Source organism: Ostrinia nubilalis, chromosome 4 (genome assembly GCF_963855985.1).
Source record: "Ostrinia nubilalis chromosome 4, ilOstNubi1.1, whole genome shotgun sequence".
Taxonomy (NCBI): domain Eukaryota; kingdom Metazoa; phylum Arthropoda; class Insecta; order Lepidoptera; family Crambidae; genus Ostrinia; species Ostrinia nubilalis.
In genome coordinates, this window is record NC_087091.1 from 9,429,755 (window position 1) to 9,451,448 (window position 21,694).

At 41.7% G+C, this 21,694-nt stretch overlaps 1 protein-coding gene across 2 annotated transcripts in view; it reads right to left on the reverse strand.

Annotated features, from left to right (window-relative positions):
• Positions 1 to 2,582: 2,582 nt before the first annotated feature.
• The window catches only part of LOC135088658 (collagen alpha-2(IV) chain-like), a 32,673-nt gene continuing 13,561 nt past the window's right edge, over positions 2,583 to 21,694 (reverse strand). The window contains exons 2-14 of one of the 2 annotated variants that reach the window (XM_063983589.1): positions 14,861 to 15,056; positions 13,551 to 13,767; positions 12,480 to 12,682; positions 11,211 to 11,438; positions 10,627 to 10,785; positions 10,141 to 10,272; positions 9,866 to 9,937; positions 9,387 to 9,509; positions 8,837 to 8,998; positions 8,364 to 8,525; positions 5,579 to 8,047; positions 4,067 to 5,497; positions 2,583 to 3,539 (exon numbers count right to left, since the gene is read on the reverse strand). In XM_063983589.1, the coding sequence (XP_063839659.1) occupies positions 2,941 to 3,539; positions 4,067 to 5,497; positions 5,579 to 8,047; positions 8,364 to 8,525; positions 8,837 to 8,998; positions 9,387 to 9,509; positions 9,866 to 9,937; positions 10,141 to 10,272; positions 10,627 to 10,785; positions 11,211 to 11,438; positions 12,480 to 12,682; positions 13,551 to 13,767; positions 14,861 to 15,056 (6,153 nt within the window). In that variant the 3' untranslated portion in view covers positions 2,583 to 2,940. Of the gene's footprint in view, positions 3,540 to 4,066; positions 8,048 to 8,363; positions 8,526 to 8,836; positions 8,999 to 9,386; positions 9,510 to 9,865; positions 9,938 to 10,140; positions 10,273 to 10,626; positions 10,786 to 11,210; positions 11,439 to 12,479; positions 12,683 to 13,550; positions 13,768 to 14,860; positions 15,057 to 21,694 lie in introns of both variants that reach the window. The other variant, XM_063983588.1, reaches the window with a different exon arrangement.

Sequence of the window (21,694 nt, forward strand, 5' to 3'; positions counted from 1 at the left end):
AAGTTGGGAAAATTTAAGTTTGTAGACTCTTTGAAAATTCAACTGATAGTTTATACCTAGGTACTTCATTTTAAAGTTGTAAAAATGTTTGTGCTTTAATTACAGAAACTGATTAAACTTAATCAAAAATATGGCAGTATGATTTTTCCTACGCTCTGCACGTATTATAAAAATCTAATGCAATGCAACATGAATTAGCACTTTGCGGGCGTTTCCTAAAAGCGGTGATTTTGAACACTAATGGCTGTGACGATCACAAATTGTTCCAAAATTACACCTGTACGCGATTGTAGACGGAAGTGTGTAGAGTATGACAAATTCGGTGAAATGATTGCAGAGACGTCTTGAATTACTCTCACGCTCGGTTGGCTGAAGGTCGTCTTCACAAGGCCATCTGTCATCCTTATCCATATACAGTACATTACCGCATACGGACAAAACCAAACTTTTTTGCCATATTGTGCTGTAGACTGCAGAGCATACATCACAAACAACATAACCTAGGACAGATGAGGAATTATTGTGTGTATATTTCCCATGTTATAAACTTCTGAAGTTGGTAAGTGTTTCAGCTCTAGGGAAAATAATGTTGCAATCTGTAAAACTGTACTAGGTATGTATGTGAAAGTACCCAATGCTAAATGCTAAATAGGTATCTTTTATTAACAGATTTTAATATTATAATATTGTCGTAAATGGTGTAAGTATGTCTTGTTGGTGTTAATAAATAAAAATAAAATAATATTTTGTAGAGAGACAGGCTTTCTTAGGTATTCCATGATATCATTTTCTTGTCCTCCAAAGATTTTACCATGGATTCTGGCAAACGGCAACTTTTTGGGTTGAATTTGGAAATGCTAGAGAGCGATTAATCTTAGGTAGGTATTCGACTTAAAATAGAAACTGTCGCCCACGCATTTGTATGTTTATACGTAAAGTTCTTAGAATTTTTATGGTTACTTTAAGCGAGCTTGTCTTGTGTTACCTGGCCTACGACTTTGTACTTATGTGGGTAAATACTAGTTGTTACTTTACATTTGCGTAACGCTACTTAATTGCAGTACAAGAAAAGCGTTTAAGGTGTGACTGAGTTCATTAGAATATAGCGTAATTGTGTTTTTTACAGTCACTCTGAGCTGAGTAATTGTTTACTAGTTCTATTGTTTGTTTCGTAAGGGCTAAGTATACGAGTAGGTATAGAGGTAGCTTGTAAGGGAATCTTCGTTATTAGAATTGAACCGAGATGAACTTTGCAATCGTGAATTGTTCTTCCAATCTTTACAACCTGTATAAACTACTATCCCAATATTAAACAGAAAATCGTGTTAAAATGTAATAATGCATTGCATGCATAGCAATTGCAATACTTATTTTTTTATTAAGTCTACTATCCTTTGATTCTCATCACGTAGCTCGGGCAGATTAGGTACTTAACACATCTAAAAAAGTTTTCATGAAAATCCTGTCCAGTCAGCGTCAAATACTTAGTTCGAGACAATAAAGTAGCTAAAAAATTCGTAACACGTCTTTGTTTACATCTATATTTATAAAAGCGAAAGGTCACTGATTGACTGACTCACTCACTCATCACGAAATCTCAGAAACTACAACAACTAGCTAGCAGGAGTCTCAAATTTTGCATGGGGGTTCCTTTTAGAACGTAGGTGCTCACTAAGAACGGATTTTACGAAACTCTACCCCTAAGAGGGTGAAACGGGATCTACGCGTAGGTATGTAGGTACGAAGTCGCGGGCGGCCGCTAGTTTGGAATAAGGTTGTGTTAACTTTTTGGCTACTTTGGGTGTCGCCAAATATTTGACGCTGACTGCACGTAAACTTTTTATAGTCAAGTGCATCCTAGTAGGAACGTCGCCCTAAGGAATGCATCAATCATTATCAACGTGTGATCGCTTCGTAGATGTCTCTAATAGTCAAGAGCCCGCTGCGGTGCAGTAAGAGGCTACAAGTAGGTACAGGGGGCCTCGCGCTGACCCGTGTCGGTGTAATTGAGTCACGGTCGTATATGCACGTATTCTAATGGCAGTCATGTAACTTGTATGTACTTTTAACTAATGAAAATAATACGCAAGTTTTATTAATACAATCCTCTACCGAATTATTAGTTAGGTTTAGGTATAACTAATTCCTCCATTCAAATAACGTTCTGAAACTGTTGCTCTTTATCATTAACAACTTGCGTCTTGAATGAAAAAAATATTAAAAGTGAACATTAATAATAGTTTTTGTTTCATATTTTAAGCGATGAAATACGTGGGTGAAAATATCACAAGCGTAATACAGGGTGTTTAAAATTAGTTTAATTAGTACTAAAGTCTTGTAAACTTTCGACCCTATTTGAATATTGAAGGTTAAAATAACTAGTGTGGTTCTGTGCGTGCTGATTGAAAGAATGTAAATCGGTATGCAGGTCACATATTCTCTAAGCATAAACGACTGAATAAATGGCTCCATGAAGCCCCACATGGAGCGGGGACACTCAAACGGTTTATTGTTCATCTGTTTATAATATTTAGTTCCTGGTTTTACTAATTCTACAACCATAATACAATGAAAACAATGCATTATTTTTAAATTATTTATTGAGGCATTAAATTTTACTAAAATGGCAACAGAATATTTATTTTTGTACACATTATAAAATTTGAAATACATAAGAATATAATGCATTTTGAGACGATTTTTTTACTGAGATTATTGAATACGTACATCTATTTATACAAGTATACAATTTTGTACAACATCGTCTCATTTTTATGTGTAGGTAGGTAGATATTTTACGTCGTACTTAAAATTATTTATAAATAAAGGCCCGTCATCGTACCAAAATTTTGAGATCGTCCAAGAACAATATTATCGGGCAATCTCAAAATTGTTCTTATGTTAATAACATTTCATTCTGATGGAATTCTATCAAAATATCTATTGCTTATTTTTTGCCTTATCGTTCGTTTCGCCGGTAAGTGCTCTGGAGCGCACTGCTATTCTACGTAAACCCTTTTTCATCGGTTTAATCTCGTTCATGAGGAGATTTTCTAATTCAGTGAAGGATTTGATTTCCTTCAAGTCGCCAAAGTTAGCGCTGCGTCCTCCGTTCAACCTGCCTAGGTATTTGTAGACGTCGCTGCTCGCTTGACATTGAGCGCAGTTGTACGGCACTGGGACAGCGTTGGGGAAGTTTTGTTGTGCCGAGTTCATTCCTGTAGCGTTGCCGGGACAGTATGGGACGAAAACAACTGGGACGAATCCTATGATGCCGTAGGGTGCATATGCCGGGGCCATGCTATTGGGTGGAGCCTGGGAGGGGGGAGCTTGAGGCGCTTGGGGATGGCCTGGTGCCGTTGCAGAAGAGTCGTTCTTGCCGGGGTTTAGAAGGTAGCACGGACAAGTTGAGGGACTGGGCACGATTGGCAGTGGGTATGGAATGACGTAGATAGGGAAGGGAGGCATTTGTCCCGCAGGCGGTGGGTAGTATGGAGGCTGCACGCCTGTGCCAGTCGGGGAGCCCTCTGAGTCACCTCCTGAAACAAAATACATTACACGTTTAATTTGTAAGTCCACTGTCATCATATATATCTTATAACTTCTTGTAATTGCTTGCTGCTTATAAAGAAAGAAAAATAAATAAAGAAAAAATAACTCTGTCTGTCTGTCTTACTTTCACGCCTAAACCACTGAACCGATTTTGATGAAATTTGACATAGATATAGTTTGAGTCCCGGAAAAGGACATAGGATAGTTTTTATCCCGGTTTTTGAAACAGGGACGCGCGCGATATAGTTTTTCTGTGACAGACAAAATTCCACGCGGGCGAAGCCGCGGGCGGAAAGCTAGTTTTAATATAAACAAATACGAGTAATACAAATAAAAATGTTAGTCAAAAATCTAAAAATAATCTAAGACTTTCTGTCTGAAATTACCGGTTGGGAAAATAAGCTAAACAGAAATGTTCTAACTAGTAATAGTGTAACTTGATAGATTTTTTCCCAACGAGTTCACTATGCTTATTTCTGAAGTAGAATGATAAATCTAAAAAATAAATACGAACCTGGGTATCCTGGCTGTCCTGGTTGGCCTGGGCCTCCTGGCTGTCCTGGTGTTCCTGGCTGACCTGGTTGACCCGGGTAGCCAGGTTGTCCAGGTTGTCCTGGCTGTCCTGGTGTGCCGGGCTGTCCAGGGCCTCCTGGCTGACCTGGTTGTCCTGGGTAACCTTGCTGTCCGGGTTGTCCTGGGTATCCTGGTGTGCCGGACTGTCCAGGGCCTCCTGGCTGACCTGGTTGTCCTGGGTAACCTGGCTGTCCGGGTTGTCCTGGCTGTCCAGGGCCTCCTGGCTGACCTGGTTGTCCTGGGTAACCTGGCTGTCCGTGTTGTCCTGGCTGTCCTGGTGTGCCGGGCTGTCCAGGGCCTCCTGGCTGACCTGGTTGTCCTGGGTAACCTGGCTGTCCTGGCTGTCCGGGTTGTCCTGGCTGTCCTGGCTGACCTGGATGTCCTGGGTAGCCAGGTTGTCCGGGTTGTCCTGGGTGTCCTGGTTGACCTGGGCTGCCTGGTTGACCAGGTGTTCCGGGTTTACCAGGTTGTCCTGGCTGTCCTGGTTGGCTTGGGCCTCCTGGCTGGCCTGGTGTTCCTGGTTGACCAGGTTGTCCTGGGTAGCCAGGTTGTCCGGGTTGTCCTGGGTAGCCAGGTTGTCCGGGTTGTCCTGGGTATCCTGGTTGACCTGGGACGCCTGGTTGTCCAGGTGTTCCGGGTTTAACAGGTTGTCCTGGTTGTCCGGGTTGTCCTGGGTATCCTGGTTGACCTGGGCCACCTGGTTGACCAGGTGTTCCTGGTTTACCAGGTTGTCCTGGTTGTCCTGGTTGGCTTGGGCCTCCTGGCTGTCCTGGGGTTGATGGCTGACCTGGTTGTCCGGGTTGTCCTGGGTATCCTGGTTGACCCGGTCCGCCTGGTTGACCAGGTGTTCCCGGTTTACCAGGTTGTCCTTGTTGTCCGGGTTGTCCTGGGTAGCCAGGTTGTCCGGGTTGTCCTGGGTGTCCTGGTTGACCTGGGCCGCCTGGTTGACCTGGTTGTCCTGGGTAACCTGGCTGTCCGGGCTGTCCTGGTTGGCCTGGGCCTCCTGGCTGTCCTGGTGTTCCTGGGTGACCTGGTTGTCCTGGGTAGCCAGGTTGTCCGGGTTGTCCTGGGTGTCCTGGTGTGCCAGGCTGTCCAGGGCCTCCTGGCTGACCTGGTTGTCCTGGGTAACCTGACTGTCCTGGTTGTCCTGGCTGTCCTGGTATTCCTGGGTGTCCTGGTTGACCAGGTGTACCGGGTTTACCAGGTTGTCCTGGCTGTCCAGGTTGTCCTGGGTAGCTAGGTTGTCCGGGTTGCCCTGGGTGTCCTGGTTGATCTGGGCCGCCTGGTTGACCTGGTTGTCCTGGGTAACCTGGCTGTCCGGGCTGTCCTGGTTGGCCTGGGCCTCCTGGCTGTCCTGGTGTTCCTGGCTGACCTGGTTGTCCTGGGTAGCCAGGTTGTTCGGGTTGTCCTGGGTGTCCTGGTGTGCCAGGCTGTCCAGGGCCTCCTGGCTGACCTGGTTGTCCTGGGTAGCCAGGTTGCCCGGGTTGTCCTGGGTGTCCTGGTTGTCCTGGGTAGCCAGGTTGTCCTGGCTGTCCTGGTTGTCCTGGGCCTCCTGGCTGTCCTGGTGTTCCTGGCTGACCTGGTTGTCCTGGGTAGCCAGGTTGTCCGGGTTGTCCTGGGTATCCTTGTTGACCTGGGCCGCCTGGTTGACCAGGTGTTCCGGGTTTACCAGGTTGTCCGGGTTGTCCTAGTTGTCCTGGGCCTCCTGGCTGTCCTGGTGTTCCTGGCTGACCTGGTTGACCTGGGTAGCCAGGTTGTCCGGGTTGTCCTGGGTGTCCTGGTTGTCCTGGGTAGCCAGGTTGTCCTGGCTGTCCTGGTTGTCCTGGGCCTCCTGGCTGTCCTGGTGTTCCTGGCTGACCTGGTTGACCTGGGTAGCTAGGTTGTCCGGGTTGTCCTGGGTGGCCTGGTTGTCCTGGGTATCCTTGTTGACCTGGGCCGCCTGGTTGACCAGGTGTTCCGGGTTTACCAGGTTGTCCGGGTTGTCCTGGTAGTCCTGGGCCTCCTGGCTGTCCTGGTGTTCCTGGCTGCCCTGGTTGTCCTGGGTAGCCAGGTTGTCCGGGTTGCCCTGGGTATCCTTGTTGACCTGGGCCGCCTGGTTGACCAGGTGTTCCGGGTTTACCAGGTTGTCCGGGCAGTCCTGGTTGGCCTGGGCCTCCTGGCTGTCCTGGAGTTCCTGGCTGACCTGGTTGACCTGGGTAGCCAGGTTGTCCGGGTTGTCCTGGGTGTCCTGGTTGTCCTGGGTAGCCAGGTTGTCCTGGGTAGCCAGGTTGTCCTGGCTGTCCTGGTTGGCCTGGGCCTCCTGGCTGTCCTGGTGTTCCTGGCTGACCTGGTTGACCTGGGTAGCCAGGTTGTCCGGGTTGTCCTGGGTGACTTGGTTGTCCTGGGTAGCCAGGTTGTCCTGGCTGTCCTGGTTGGCCTGGGCCTCCTGGCTGTCCTGGTGTTCCTGGGTGACCTGGTTGTCCTGGGTAGCCAGGTTGTCCGGGTTGTCCTGGGTGTCCTGGTTTTCCTGGGTAACCAGGTTGTCCTGGTTGACCTGGTCCGCCTGGTTGACCAGGTGTTCCTGGTTTACCAGGTTGTCCTGGCTGACCTGGTTGACCTGGGTAGCCAGGTTGTCCGGGTTGTCCTGGCTGTCCTGGTTGGCCTGGGCCTCCTGGCTGTCCTGGTGTTCCTGGGTGACCTGGTTGTCCTGGGTAGCCAGGTTGTCCGGGTTGTCCTGGGTGTCCTGGTTGTCCTGGATAACCAGGTTGTCCGGGTTGTCCTGGTTGACCTGGTCCGCCTGGTTGACCAGGTGTTCCTGGTTTACCAGGTTGTCCTGGCTGACCTGGTTGACCTGGGTAGCCAGGTTGTCCTGGGCCTCCAGGCTGTCCGGGTTGTCCTGGGTAGCCAGGTTGTCCGGGTTGTCCTGGGTAGCCAGGTTGACCTGGGCCGCCTGGTTGACCAGGTGTTCCGGGTTTACCAGGTTGTCCGGGTTGTCCTGGTTGTCCTGGGCCTCCTGGCTGTCCTGGTGTTCCTGGCTGACCTGGTTGACCTGGGTAGCCAGGTTGTCCGGGTTGTCCTGGGTGACCTGGTTGTCCTGGGTAGCCAGGTTGTCCTGGCTGTCCTGGTTGTCCTGGTTGTCCTGGTCCGCCTGGTTGACCAGGTGTTCCTGGTTTACCAGGTTGTCCTGGCTGACCTGGTTGTCCTGGGTAGCCAGGTTGTCCTGGGCCTCCTGGCTGTCCGGGTTGTCCTGGGTAGCCAGGTTGTCCGGGTTGTCCTGGGTAGCCAGGTTGACCTGGGCCGCCTGGTTGACCAGGTGTTCCGGGTTTACCAGGTTGTCCGGGTTGTCCTGGTTGTCCTGGGCCTCCTGGCTGTCCTGGTTGACCTGGGTAGCCAGGTTGTCCGGGTTGTCCTGGGTGACCTGGTTGTCCTGGGTAGCTAGGTTGTCCTGGCTGTCCTGGTTGTCCTGGTTGTCCTGGGCCTCCTGGCTGTCCTGGTGTTCCTGGCTGACCTGGTTGACCTGGGTAGCCAGGTTGTCCGGGTTGACCTGGGTGACCTGGTTGTCCTGGGTAGCCAGGTTGTCCTGGCTGTCCTGGTGTTCCTGGGTGACCTGGTTGTCCTGGGTAGCCAGGTTGTCCGGGTTGTCCTGGGTGTCCTGGTGTGCCAGGCTGTCCAGGGCCTCCTGGCTGTCCTGGTTGTCCTGGGTAATGTCCCGGTTGTCCTGGGTAACCAGGCTGTCCAGGTTGCCCGGGACTTCCTGGCTGTCCTGGTTGTCCTGGTGTTCCTGGGTATCCAGGCTTTCCAGGGCCTCCTGGTTGTCCTGTTTGGCCTGGGTATCCTGGTTGGCCTGGGCCTCCTGGGGTACCAGGTGAGCCTGGGGTGCCGGGTGAACCTGGGGTGCCGGGTGATCCTGGAGTACCGGGGCGACCAGGAGTGCCAGGTTGTCCTTTAACAGTGCATAATAATACTAAGTTAATGCGAGTATTCGTGTTATTTATTTATTTACGAGTATGTTGCTTTTCGATAAGTTATTTTCGATTAGGATATTATTGAAATAATTTATAGCTGTATGTTGGGACAGTCAAATCAGATAATATGAGAGCAGGACGTTGATTTATAAGTGGTCTTTACTTTAACTTAAAGGTAATACAGGAACGAAAGCTGAATTTTTATTTATTTCTTAGGTTTATGGCAAGTTATTTTGGTTTGAAGAATGTTAGGTTTTTGGTTAGGTTACTCAGAGTAATAATTTCACTACATACCTGGTCCACCAGGTTTTCCTGGTTGTCCGGGGTAGCTTCCACCGCCTACACCAGGTCCGCCTGGGCCACCCGGGCCGCCTGGGCCGCCGGGGCTGCCAGGACTACCAGGGGTGCCGGGAGATCCGGGACTTCCGGGTGTGCCAGGGTAGTAACCGCCTTGACCTTTGGGTACAAATGAGACAAGAATATAATTTCTGAACAAATCATTCACAATTTAACTTTATTTGACTATGTTAAGTTTGGTTTCATTAACTACACAACTAAAGTATAGGTAAATACTTTACATGGTAGCAATCCCGTCAGTAATAATAATTATGTTAGTGACCATGAAAGTTTAAAACAAAACTAGGTTATACAGGAACGAAAGCTGAATTTTCATTTTTTTCTTAGTTAGGTTTATGGAAAGTTATTTAGGTTTGCAGAATGTTAGGTTTTCGGTTAGGTTACTCAGATGTAATAATTTCACTACATACCTGGTCCACCAGGTTTTCCTGGTTGTCCGGGGTAGCTTCCACCGCCTACACCAGGTCCGCCTGGGCCACCTGGGCCGCCTGGGCCGCCGGGGCTGCCAGGACTGCCAGGGGTGCCGGGAGATCCGGGAGTTCCGGGTGTGCCAGGGTAGTAACCGCCTTGACCTTTGAGTACAAATGAGACAAGAATATATTTTCTGAACAAATCATTCATTAAAATCGTAATAAAATTGTAACAACTGTACGCAACTTAGGAAAAGGACAGTAGAATGAAAGAAGTTACTTCATAGCGATAAGAATACCTAAATTATGTTCTCTTTTTTGTATTTCTATTGGTTTGTGTTTCCAGGTCTACAATAAATTATATTTATTGTTATCAATCATATTGTAAATATTATAAAATTATAAACCAAAAAATATTTTTTCTTTCTTTTCTAGTGGGTCTAGACTCTAGAGGTTACAATTTCACTTTATTTGACTCTGTTAAATTTGGTTTCATTTATCTAAACAACTAAAGTATTTACCTATGTAGGTATATGGTAGAAATGTTTACCTGGGTAGTAGCCTGAACCGGGTGGTCCTCCTGGGCCGCCTGGGCCGCCAGGGCCTCCGGGTCCACCTGGTGAACCGGGTGAGCCGGGAGTACCGGGAGTGCCGGGTGTTCCCGGGTAGTATCCTGGAATAATATAATATTTTTTAAACTTTGACAGCAAACACTTAGGCTGAGTTGCACTACCTAACTTAAACAGTAACCGGCGTGTTTTGTATTGAGTTTGACATCAGACATTAAATTTGTTGAAGTTAAAGTAAGGTGGTGCAACTCAGACAAATGGAACGAATTTAAAAACATTTGTATCAGGATAAGATGTGGTATATTTTACTGATAGAATAGATAATTGTAATATTAAAAAAATATTTCGCTATTATAAAATCGACAGCGCATTAGTGGGACTATAGTTCATTTTAGCACGTATTATAACATTAGATGTCACAATGTAAAGGTACATTTGTGCATACTAAATAAAAATGTACCTGGTCCACTTGGGCCTCCAGGTCCTGAAGGTCCGCCGGGTCCGCCAGGTCCAGATGGGCCACTGGGTCCTCCTGGAATGAATAATCTAGGTAGTACAACAGTAGTTTCAGTAGTACATCAATGATTTAGATTGGTGTCGCACCTTTTATGTGATATTCAGAACATTTTTACAGAATAGAAAATATCTAACATAGGGCATTCAATTTTATGTAAATTTGATAAATCAGTATGTATTTTTTTGTTTACTTCGGATACATAGTAGGCAAAATTCTACCTGGGTAGTAACCGCCTGAGCCGGGACCACCTGGGCCTCCGGGTCCGCCTGGGCCGCCAGGAGAACCGGGAGTGCCAGGGCTACCGGGGGTTCCGGGGGTTCCGGGTGTGCCAGGGTAGTAACCGCCTTGTCCTGTGATTAAAAAATTTAATCGTATTTATTTATTTGTTTAACTATTCATATCATTTAATTAGCCGATAATATTTAGTACACGGATTTGTCCGTGCATTCGCCTATAAAACAGGAGTGCTAAGGTGCTAACTTTGTAATGAAACCAAGAACTAGTTTTCAAGTAAATTAATAAAAAACGCCGATTTATAATCATAATAGCCTATAATGGTTAGATACCTATAAATTGTAGCTCTACTTTTCAGTGATGCTGAATGCAAGCGCTTCTTGCTATCTATGGATATTTTTGGTTAAAATAATAATTAACCTAAATTAAAGAAACTTATTTTTATTCTTATTTCAACAGTGTTAAGTTACCTGGATAGTAAGGGCCTTGTCCTTGTCCGCCGGGTCCGCTAGGGCCCCCAGGGCCACCAGGGCCGCCGGGTCCACCAGGACCACCAGGGCTGCCTGGGGTCCCAGGTGACCCAGGTGTACCAGGTGTGCCGGGAGGTCCTGGGTAGTAACCGCCTTGTCCTGAACAATAAGAAATAAATAAATAAATATAAATATCCTTGGACATTTCACACTGCGCCTCTAGTCCCAAACTAAGCAAAGCTTGTACTATGGGTACTAGACGACGGGATAAACATACTTAAATACTTTTTTTTTTTTGTAAATACATACATATTATACATAGAAAACACCCAGACCCGTCACAGAAATTAAAATTCATCATTTCAATTTCTGCCCGGCCGGGAATCGAACCCGGGACCTCTCGGCATAGTAGTCCGTTCTGAACCACTACACCAAACGGCCGACAGTCACGAATATTTATTTCTATATCATATTGTTGAACATGCGTACTTCAAAGTAATTATTTTAGTGTAAAACTAGAGAAAAATTTGGTAAGTTATGTACATTAAAAAAAAATATTTTCTTTTTATTTGTAAGTTACATACCACCAGGTCCATTAGGGCCGTTAGGACCTCCAGGTCCATTAGGTCCACCAGGGCCGTTAGGTCCACCAGGTCCATTTGGTCCACCAGGGCCGTAAGGTCCATTAGGTCCTCCGGGTCCATTAGGTCCACCAGGGCCATACGGTCCATTGGGTCCACCGGGTCCAGATGGCCCACCGGGACCACCAGGTCCTGATGGTCCTCCAGGGCCGTAGGAACCGCCTGAGCCTCCTGGAAATTAATAATAAAAATTATATTCTACGATAGCTTTCTACCTCTTGCAAAGGTACGCTAGGTATAACTGCTAGTTTTGAACATACACGCTAAACTTTAAAACTGATACAAAAAGATACGTATTATTATAGGTACATTATGTCGAAATTCGAAACATCTACTGTGCATAGTATCACAAAACACTGCAGGATCAAATTGCCGCTTGCTCACTGCCAGGCGTTATTATTGATATAACTTTGATTAATATTATTTTGTTAATCTATGATTTAAGCTTGCTTGCTATGATTTTAATCTTTGACTTCGGAGATACTCATAATATATTAATATACTCGTATATCCGTTTTCTAATTATACCAAGTTTCATTGTTTGATTGTGACTACCAGCTATTAAAAGTTTTCTCAAGAAGTTAGGCTCAACTTTTGAAATTGAATGTCAAAAGTTTCGCAAAGTGTAATCACTGATCTATTGACATTCCTGGTAAACCTAAGTACTTAAGTCAGCCAAGACCCAAGGGCCTTAACTTTTTTCATAACGATTAGTGTACAAGACTTATTTTTTTAATAAGTAGGAAATTTTGCGAAAAATAGCTAACGTAGTTTTCATTGACCTAAATATAAATTAATATGGTTAGGGCTTGTTTCCACGGAGACATGACTTTTTTTGCAGGTTCCTGTTTAGTAATACATACATAATATAAGTGTTTTCATTTAATTTCACACTTGCAAACATCCCGTTTGTAGCGTCCTGCAAAAAACAGATCCGTTCAAAGTAATTTGCATTTCAAACGCATTGGGGAACGAGCCCATACATTTAGTAATTTTCGTAATCTAACCAGGAGGTTTGCCGCATCTGCTAATCCTTCGGGCTATGTCAGTGACTTTAGTTCGTTTACCGATCTCCTCATTTCTGATTCGATCTCGTAAAGAAATACCGAGCCCTCTCCATAGCACGCTGTGTAATTTTCAGCTTATTTATCAGCTACTTAGTTAACTTACAAATCCGTAAATTCATGGATTACTTGGTTTTTATAATTTTACCTTGTCCTGGGTGAGTAACGCCGGGTTGTGGGTTGCTAGTCTGCCCCGTGCTGTCGGTAGGCGGGCGCGGCGGGCGCGGCGGCCTGGGCGGCAGCGGCTTGGGCGGCACTCCGCCGGGAGTGCGACCACAGCCCTTGGGGAAGTAGAGCTTGTCCCATGGCACGATCTGGCCCGGAACCTTCTCGGTCACCGCGTTAGCAGCCCTGGGGAGAAGGAAGATTATTATTATACGAACTAGTAGATTTTAGTTACATGGCAAGGGCCATCAAGCTTAAGTATCAATTCGTGCTAGAAAAGAGTTAACTTGAGTTAAAATTTTGAAATTCAGCTAAACTGGAATCTTTGCTTGAGTATTGCTTCTTGGAATACACTTTATTACAGAGTTGTAAAGTGTTTAGAACAAACAGGTAACTTCTATGGAAACCACACTTAGGCTGAGTTGCACCATCTAACTTTAACGGTAACTATGACGATAATCGGTGCTTTTTGTATGGAGTTTGACAGATTTTTGACGTTTGTCAAAGTTAAAGTAAGATGGTGCAACCCAGCCTTAAACTGTAAAGTATTTTCACTCTCCGATTCTAAGGAATTAATTATTTCGTATTAACAAAATTTGTCGTTGAACTCATAAAACAACAACAAAGCACAATTGAATTTAATATACATATAATTCATTAATGAAATATTAGGCATAAAGCGTTTCAGGAGTAATTGGTGCATACAACGGGAGGATATGTATGTATCTACGCTGCTGCTACAAGCCGTGGGAGTATAACAGTTTGTACGCGCGTAGCAAAAATTACTACGAATAAGGACACTAAATTCCAGATTCTTGTTTGAGTAGTCTACTAAAATGTTGTTTGGTGTCGTAGACGACTACGACAGCAGGCGTAGCCACTAATTTTACAAGAAACGAAGCATTTTTTATTGGTTTTTTCTTTCCGATGTATTGATAACTTATCCCTCACGGTAACCTATATGTTTGTTGTGTTCTCGAGAGGGACAGTGTCATGTCTAAACCTTTGAACTGTTGTGTCCTAATATATTGAAGTGTAGGTATAAATGACTTACTGTTCATCATACTCGTGCTTCTCTTCGGGCCATACTTCGATGGGCTTCTCTGGCTCTACGACCCGGTAGCCGTGGCTGTCGGCCACGTAGTGGGTGGCTCGCAAGTAGCCGTCTGGGTCGACGTAGCCATAGCAACCGTAAGTCACACCATCCGGACCACGGTTCTCGTGGTGGAACTGGCCATTCGGACCGACGTCGTAGCCGAAACCGTATGCACCTGGAATTAAAGAGATTCATATTATGTAGAGTTAAAGATGCGAAATCGAAATTTCAAATGACTAGAAAAAATTAAATTGCCTAAGGTGGGAACCGAATCCACGAATTTAAGGTGCAACTGTTAACGATGATCAAGTTCTTAAACCAAGCTTTTCCAATGATTGTGGGAGGTGATAAACGACAATGTGCTAAAAAGCCTCTTAAAAGATACCTACTTATCTGACAGCAATTCTAAAAAGAAGATAACAACTCTTAATGTTGTGTTTGATTAGGGACAGAACTTTCTTATTTATTGTACACCTATATTTGTCCTGAATTATACATTATTTGAATCATTACATGTGGAACGTTAGCAGCTATTGAATTCTTTTTATTATTAGGTATTTCAGAAAAACCAACAATTTTTACCGTTTCTCAGAAATTGTATTATATTTCCTACTAAACCAACGTGAGATATTAGCAACTTACAGACACGTAAAATCCATATTATGTATGCTTCAATAGTCTGTAAATCTCTAATGACGTTGATTACATACCAACAGAAAATTGACGCGTTTATGAAAAACGTTTTCGTACATAGGCATATTTTTTAGGTACAAAGGCCATAAAATACAAAACTTTGCGTTGAATTAAATGTCAACTTGTTATAATAAAAATCTAGAAACTGGTTACGAAACGGTAACCGTTCATACCTATTTAGTTCTCAGTTACTCGTAGTAGTGGTTACAATTAAATATAAAAATTTTAACACACCATTCTTAACCTTTATTTATTCATCCTCTCATCTTTTTTATGCATAACAAGACAGGTATTTGACCGAAATGCACCTGAAGTTAATGAGATGCAGTCTAGGATTGTACATACCTGCCCTGTAAGTGCCTATACACCAGTACAAACGACGCTTGCTCTAAGTGAAGCAGCAAATGGAACGCAGAGCGTTGAATAGAGTTCTGTGATTGGTTCGTGTGTGACTCTGTGCGTCCACGCGCACTGTGAGATCTTATCGTAATGTTTGTGAATACAGGCGTTGGGAGTTGTTTTGTTAATTTAAACTCGTATCTTTACAGTTGTGGTTTTAACAGAAAGAAACTTACTTGTGTCATAGTTGGTTTCATAATACTGATTCTTCTCGGCGTCCTGTATGTCTACCACGACCTCATTCTCTGAGGACGCGAAGGGCCCGTAAGGCCCGTACTGGCGGCCTGTGCGGGCCTCGCGTATCTCCGCTTTGTCAGTCTTCGTTTCGTTTGCTGGCTTAACTTCGCTAGTTTGTATAAATACTAGCAATGCCTGGAACAAAAAAACATATTGTTAAGAGACTGGAAATGCTATAGCTTTTCAGGGTTACTTGCACACGATAATTATTTATAAACTTAGGGCTACTTAGACATGCTAATAATACTTTTGAAAAAAATACAAGACAATGTTGCTGAAAACAGCGTGTGGACTGGATACCCTAATCAATTATAGTCAACTCTTAATATCAAGTGGTTTTTAAGAAATTAACCAAGAAGAAATTATGATTAAGTCAGTTGGAATTTACAGAAAGATTATTTACCACAAATTAATTAAATATGATTTGAGAGAGAATGATTTAGGTAAGTATACTCGTAATTAGGTTTTTCCATTAAGTTATTGTATAATGTTACAAAAATTCTTACTCGTATAAGCAATATTAAAAGTCTGACATATATCGTTTCTGAGATTTACGGGCAAGGGCATGACTAGCATATTGAAAATGTTTTTCAGGCTTGTTTAACAATAACGTGCGAATAGTGCTACACAAATAAATACCTAGGTATACATTGATTTACTAAACTACAATAATTGTAATAGTTAATACCTATTTCCTTTTAGGTGTACCAAATTACCAATGTACACTGTAATGTTTCAAAAAATCTCATAAGCAATATTAAGAGTCCGTAAAGTATCGTTTCTGATAACATTTGTGAATGCGTTATTTTTCATGAGATATTCAGTACAGTATTTTGGTTTGCAGTTAAATAATATATTCGCAGTTTGAATAGTTATTAATGCAAATATCAGTGGTATTGTTGACAGAATAAATCAGCGTGCGCTGGCCTAGGAAGGTTGCCCAATGACCGATTGGGATGGGCGCTTACATAATAGATTACTAAACACATTGTCTCGGCTAGCATCTAGGCACACCTTAGCGATGTTACTGAGATTTCAACGCATTTTTATATTCAACTGAAAGGACAATGACCAAAAGTGGTCCAAATGTCCACCACTAATGAGACCTATATTGGCTTATAGTCCATTAAATAGAGATTAAATTTCAGTATGGGACGAAAAAAAAATAAGCTGTCAGTAAAAAGTTATGACCGTATGAAAAATTGTAGTAGTTTACACGCTAATCTCAGGAACTACTGCTCTGATTTGAAAAATTATGTTTCTTATGGATAGCCCATTTATCAAGGATGGTTTTAGGTTATATAACATCACCCTACAACCAACAGAGGCGGAGCAGCGACCACCCGACCATAATTCCAATATTGTTGTCTTTCTTCTGAGCTTATTTTTTTTCTTTTAGCGAGAATCTAACACGGCACACTAAGCGACATGACATAACATGCATAGATTAATCCAAAATGTGCGATGGACAGAATGATATGAAAAACATTTTTCGGATGAAAAGGTGAAAAACATGACTTTTCATTCAGTCATAACTTTTTACTGACAGCATATTTTTAATTGCGGTTTGGTTATAATGAATCAGTATTTAGTAGACTATTTGTGAACGTCAGAATGGCGGGTGTATGGTCACAGAAATGAATAATATAAATATGAATTTTTAATACCTGAGGGGTACCTTTATGTACCTTTAGTTATTAATTTTGTACTTCCCTTATACGGGAACAATTTAAATTACAAAATGAGCCGCCAACCTGATATCAGGTTGGCGGGTGTATGCTGAAATTGGACGAAACAGGTAAGTTATGGTTTTCTTATATTTACCATTATTTAGTACCTCAAATGTACCTCACAAATATATTATGATAAACCAAATGCGACGAATAATTAACGAGAAAATTGATACGAAAAATTTGATGTCCACCATTTTTTTGATGGCCACCATTTCTTTTAACAAGTTAGAAAGTTGACACTGACACAGATAATACATACCATGTAGATATTTTTTAAGTCTGTTTTTTATGGCATGCACACTTGTGCATTTGCCAATGCCAATACTTTCCTAAAATCTAAAAGTATTGATATAGTTCCAAAATACTGGACTGTCCTGTCGATGACATTGACAGTGGGGCGCCACCGTCAATACCGGATCGCTGGTTCAGATTTTTGCCATGTTGGAAACCATATAGTTGAACGATGGTAGCGCCCCCCTGTCATTGAGTTTGGTGGGACAGTTCAGCGTGGGTCATCTATAGTAGCGCCCTGCTGTAAATGTCATAAGGTTGTCCAACGTGGCAATAATAGGGATGTTGACTGGGTAATGAAATCGAAATTCTATTCAGTCCGTCAGACAGATAATAAAAATATTTTGGAGACATTTTTTTTTCATAATCTAATAATTACAGTATTATATTGAGTTGTAATGTCGCGTGACGTCACTTTTGAGTAAAAAATCTACTCAAGCGTGACGTAACGCGCCATTTCAACTCGATGAAGGACTGTTATTATTTAATTATGAAAGAAAATAAAAAATATGAGTTTAATATTTTCTAATATCTGTCTGACGGACAAATAATTGAAAATTTGTCATTTAGCCTTTAAAAGTATTGATTGATAGTAGTGCCAAGTGCTCTCCTGTATAGGTCTACCAGAATCTCATGGCAAAAAAAAATATTGGAAAAGTGTGGCTTTCATAAGGAAATTGTCTATGGCTTTATTGTCACCTGTCAAAACAAATTACGAGATTTGTCAACCACTGCAGAAATTTTGTGAATCTTCATGATTATTTGTTATTTTTGTGAAAATATGTATAAAAAAAAACTCAAGCGAGTTATATTGTTTTCAATGTGTACTGTAAAATATGGCGTAATTTAAACTCAATCTTTGATTTTAAAGCACGTCGTTGAGTTGACAGATAAGTCGGACTGAAATGTTAAGATTACATTTAGTTTATTACCCGACTGCGTCAGAAAGAGGGTTATGTTTATTTTTAAGTATTTTTCTTTCTTAATAGCAGCTTTATTGAGGTTTACCTACAGGTGAATCTCACAAATTGGTGCAGAGGAATGGTGAAAATGTTGTAACCATGTAAAGAAACTTGATAAGATTTCATCAAGCAAAATCATTATTAATCATCAAGCAAGATTGAATAATAAAATTGAAATGCTGGAAGAGCAATTTATAATAAATACCTCTTTCTCTTGATTATCTGTTGAAGAATAAGAAATAATAAATAAATAATATCCTTGGACATTTTAGACTGCGCTTCTAGTCCCAAACTAAGCAAAGCTTGTACTATAGGTACTAGACAACGGATATAAACATATTAAATGCTTTTCTTTTTAAATCATACATATACATAGAAAACACCCAGTCCAATACAAACAAAATAATATGTTCATGCATACAATTTGTTTGTAATGTGCGATAATCGAACCCGCAACCTCCGGAATAGTAGTCCGTTTCGAAACACTACACCAAGCGGCCGACTAAAATGCAAGTGGAGTTCTTAGAATCGTTTTCTAGTATTTTTTTATCCACAACGAGGAAGCTCTGAATGAAGTAATACGTTATAAGTTGGATACATAATAAAATTAATTTTCTTTGTTTTTTTTTCGTCTTATTTCTTCTTATTATTTTTTTTCTTTCATCTTCTCATGTTTTATTTCTTTTTATCCTTTTTTTGTCTTATTCTTCATTCATTTATTCTGTCTGTATTTCATCTTGTTTTTACTATTTTTATTCTTCTTATCTTTCTTCTTATCATAAAGATATTATATCAAGAAGAAGAAACAAGAAAAAATAAAAGAAAACGAAGAAAAAAGAAAATAATAATATACAGAAGATAAAAGAAGAAGAAATAAGACAAAAAAAAACAAGAAATGAAGACAGAAGAAGATAATAATAATAATGAGAAGAACCATGGGAAAAAGAATAAGAAAAGAAGACGAAGGAGAAAAGACAATAAAATCAGAAGAAGAAGACGAATACGATGTCACGAATAATAGTTCCAATAGTCTAAATGACAAAATTTCAATTATTTGTCCGTCAGACAGATATTAGAAAATATTAAACTCATATTTTTTATTTTCTTTCATAATTAAATAATAACAGTCCTTCATCGAGTTGAAATGGCGCGTTACGTCACGCTTGAGTAGATTTTTTACTCAAAAGTGACGTCACGCGACATTTCAACTCAATATAATACTGTAATTATTAGATTATGAAAAAAAAATGTCTCCAAAATATTTTTATTATCTGTCTGACGGACTGAATAGAATTTCGATTTCATTACCCAGTCAACATCCCTATTATTGCCACGTTGGACAACCTTATGACATTTACAGCAGGGCGCTACTATCAATACTTTTAGATTTTAGGAAAGTATTGGCATTGGCAAATGCACAAGTGTGCATGCCATAAAAAACAGACTTAAAAAATATCTGTATGGTATGTATTATCTGTGTCAGTGTCAACTTTCTAACTTGTTAAAAGAAATGGTGGCCATCAAAAAAATGGTGGACATCAAATTTTTCGTATCAATTTTCTCGTTAATTGTTCGTCGCATTTGGTTTATCATAATATATTTGTGAGGTACATTTGAGGTACTAAATAATGGTAAATATAAGAAAACCATAACTTACCTGTTTCGTCCAATTTCAGCATACACCCGCCAACCTGATATCAGGTTGGCGGCTCATTTTGTAATTTAAATTGTTCCCGTATAAGGGAAGTACAAAATTAATAACTAAAGGTACATAAAGGTACACCTCAGGTATTAAAAATTCATATTTATATTATTCATTTCTGTGACCATACACCCGCCATTCTGACGTTCACGACTATTTTATTACATAGGTCTCGTTAGTGGTGGACATTTGGACCACACTCCATACATTTTTGGTCATTGTCCTTTGATTTGTACAATTACACAATTATTCGAGTGCATCGGTTGCGTGATCGATGGTAGTCGGTATTTTACAATAATAAACTGCGTTGTTCATTCGGTAAACATTTCAATATGACAAAAACTTCGCCTGCTGTAATCGCTCTGTACCTAATCCATCAAAAAATAAAGGTACGAAATATTTTCCATTGAAAAGTAGAACGACATTCCGGCCGTTTGGTGTAGTGGTTCAGAACGGACTACTATGCCGAGAGGGGTTCGATTCCCGGCCGGGCAGAAATTGAAATGATGAATTTTAATTTCTGTGACGGGTCTGGGTGTTTTCTATGTATATTGTATAATATGCATGTATTTACAAAAAAAGTATTTAAGTATGTTTATATCCGTTGTCTAGTACCTATAATACAAGCTATGCTTAGTTTGGGACTAGAGGGCGCAGTGTAAAATGTCCAAGGATATTTATATTTATATTCCGTTTTAGACGCCTTAACGTTAATTATGAATTTCAGAAGTTTCAAATACGAGTAACTGCCGGGATGAAACCCAAACTAATTTAATAGCCATAAAATCTAGGTTTCATTTAGATCGTGAATGAGATTAAAATATATTAACGATTATTACTTTGAACCATCTGGAGTATTTCGTATCACAAAATATAATTTGTTGATTTATGTCTATAAAATTTGCATTAAGACAAACAATGGGTGAGGTTTTTGATTTGTAGCGTCCCTGAATAGAAGTTTTCCTTGCGCAAAAAAATCCTAAAGTTGATTTATCTTTTTACTAGCTGTGCCCGCGACTTCGTCCGCGTGGAATAATGACTTTGGGTAGGCACTTATAATAATTTAGTCTAATTATTTTACAAATAGCTTTTGCCCTCGACTTCGTCCGCGGAGAAGTCGAAAACGTTCTCATACGATTTTTAAATGTTTTTAACGTTATTATCTAAATGTTTGAATACTTATAAAATATAAAAATCTTAAAGGTTAAATAAACATGAAAATAAATTTTCTTATATTTTATGAATATGCAGCTCGGCCTTTGATCGGTGGTATTATCTTTTTACAACGAAATTGAAAACTACTCCTACCGCAGTATTATTGGTAAACTTTTTTTTTTATTTTCCTACGGGTGCTAGAATCACCAAGCTTCTAGCATGCCACTGGCCGTGGGAGAAGGAGCTTTTCCTCAAGACTACTCCCACTACCTCAAGGGCCTCCGCCAAAACTCTCGCGCGAAAATGAGTTTATGTATACAGCGCAAGCAGGTGCCCGCGGCATGAATTGACCGTCATGCATTACTATGCATTGTTAGGCGAGCGCACGCAGCGGGCACCCACTCCGAGGTTAAGTGGAGGCCCCTAGAGTATGATAGTCTTTAACATGACATGATTGTAAAAAAAATGCACTAATGAGTAATTAATATCAACTTTGAAACAAATCACCACTAAAATAACTTTCTACCCCTTTTTAACATAGTTAGGGGGTGCATTTCACTAAAATACGAAACACATCTTCCATTAATTCTGTTATAGAATGCTTATGCGAAGTTTGAAGTAGATTAAACGAAGGAATCGCGTTATCCCATACAAACTTTGCTCTCCCCATTTTACCTCCTTCATCATCATCATCATCATCATTTCAGCCACAGGACGTCCACTGCTGAACATAGGCCTCCCCCAATGACTTCCACATCGCACGGTTGGTAGCGGCCTGCATCCAGCGCCTTCCCGCTACCTTTATCAGGTCATCGGTCCACCTTGTGGGTGGACGTCCCACGCTGCGTTTTCCGGTACGTGGCCTCCATTCCAGAACCTTGCTGCCCCATCGGCCGTCAGTTCTGCCTCCTTAGAGGTAGAATTTTGGAA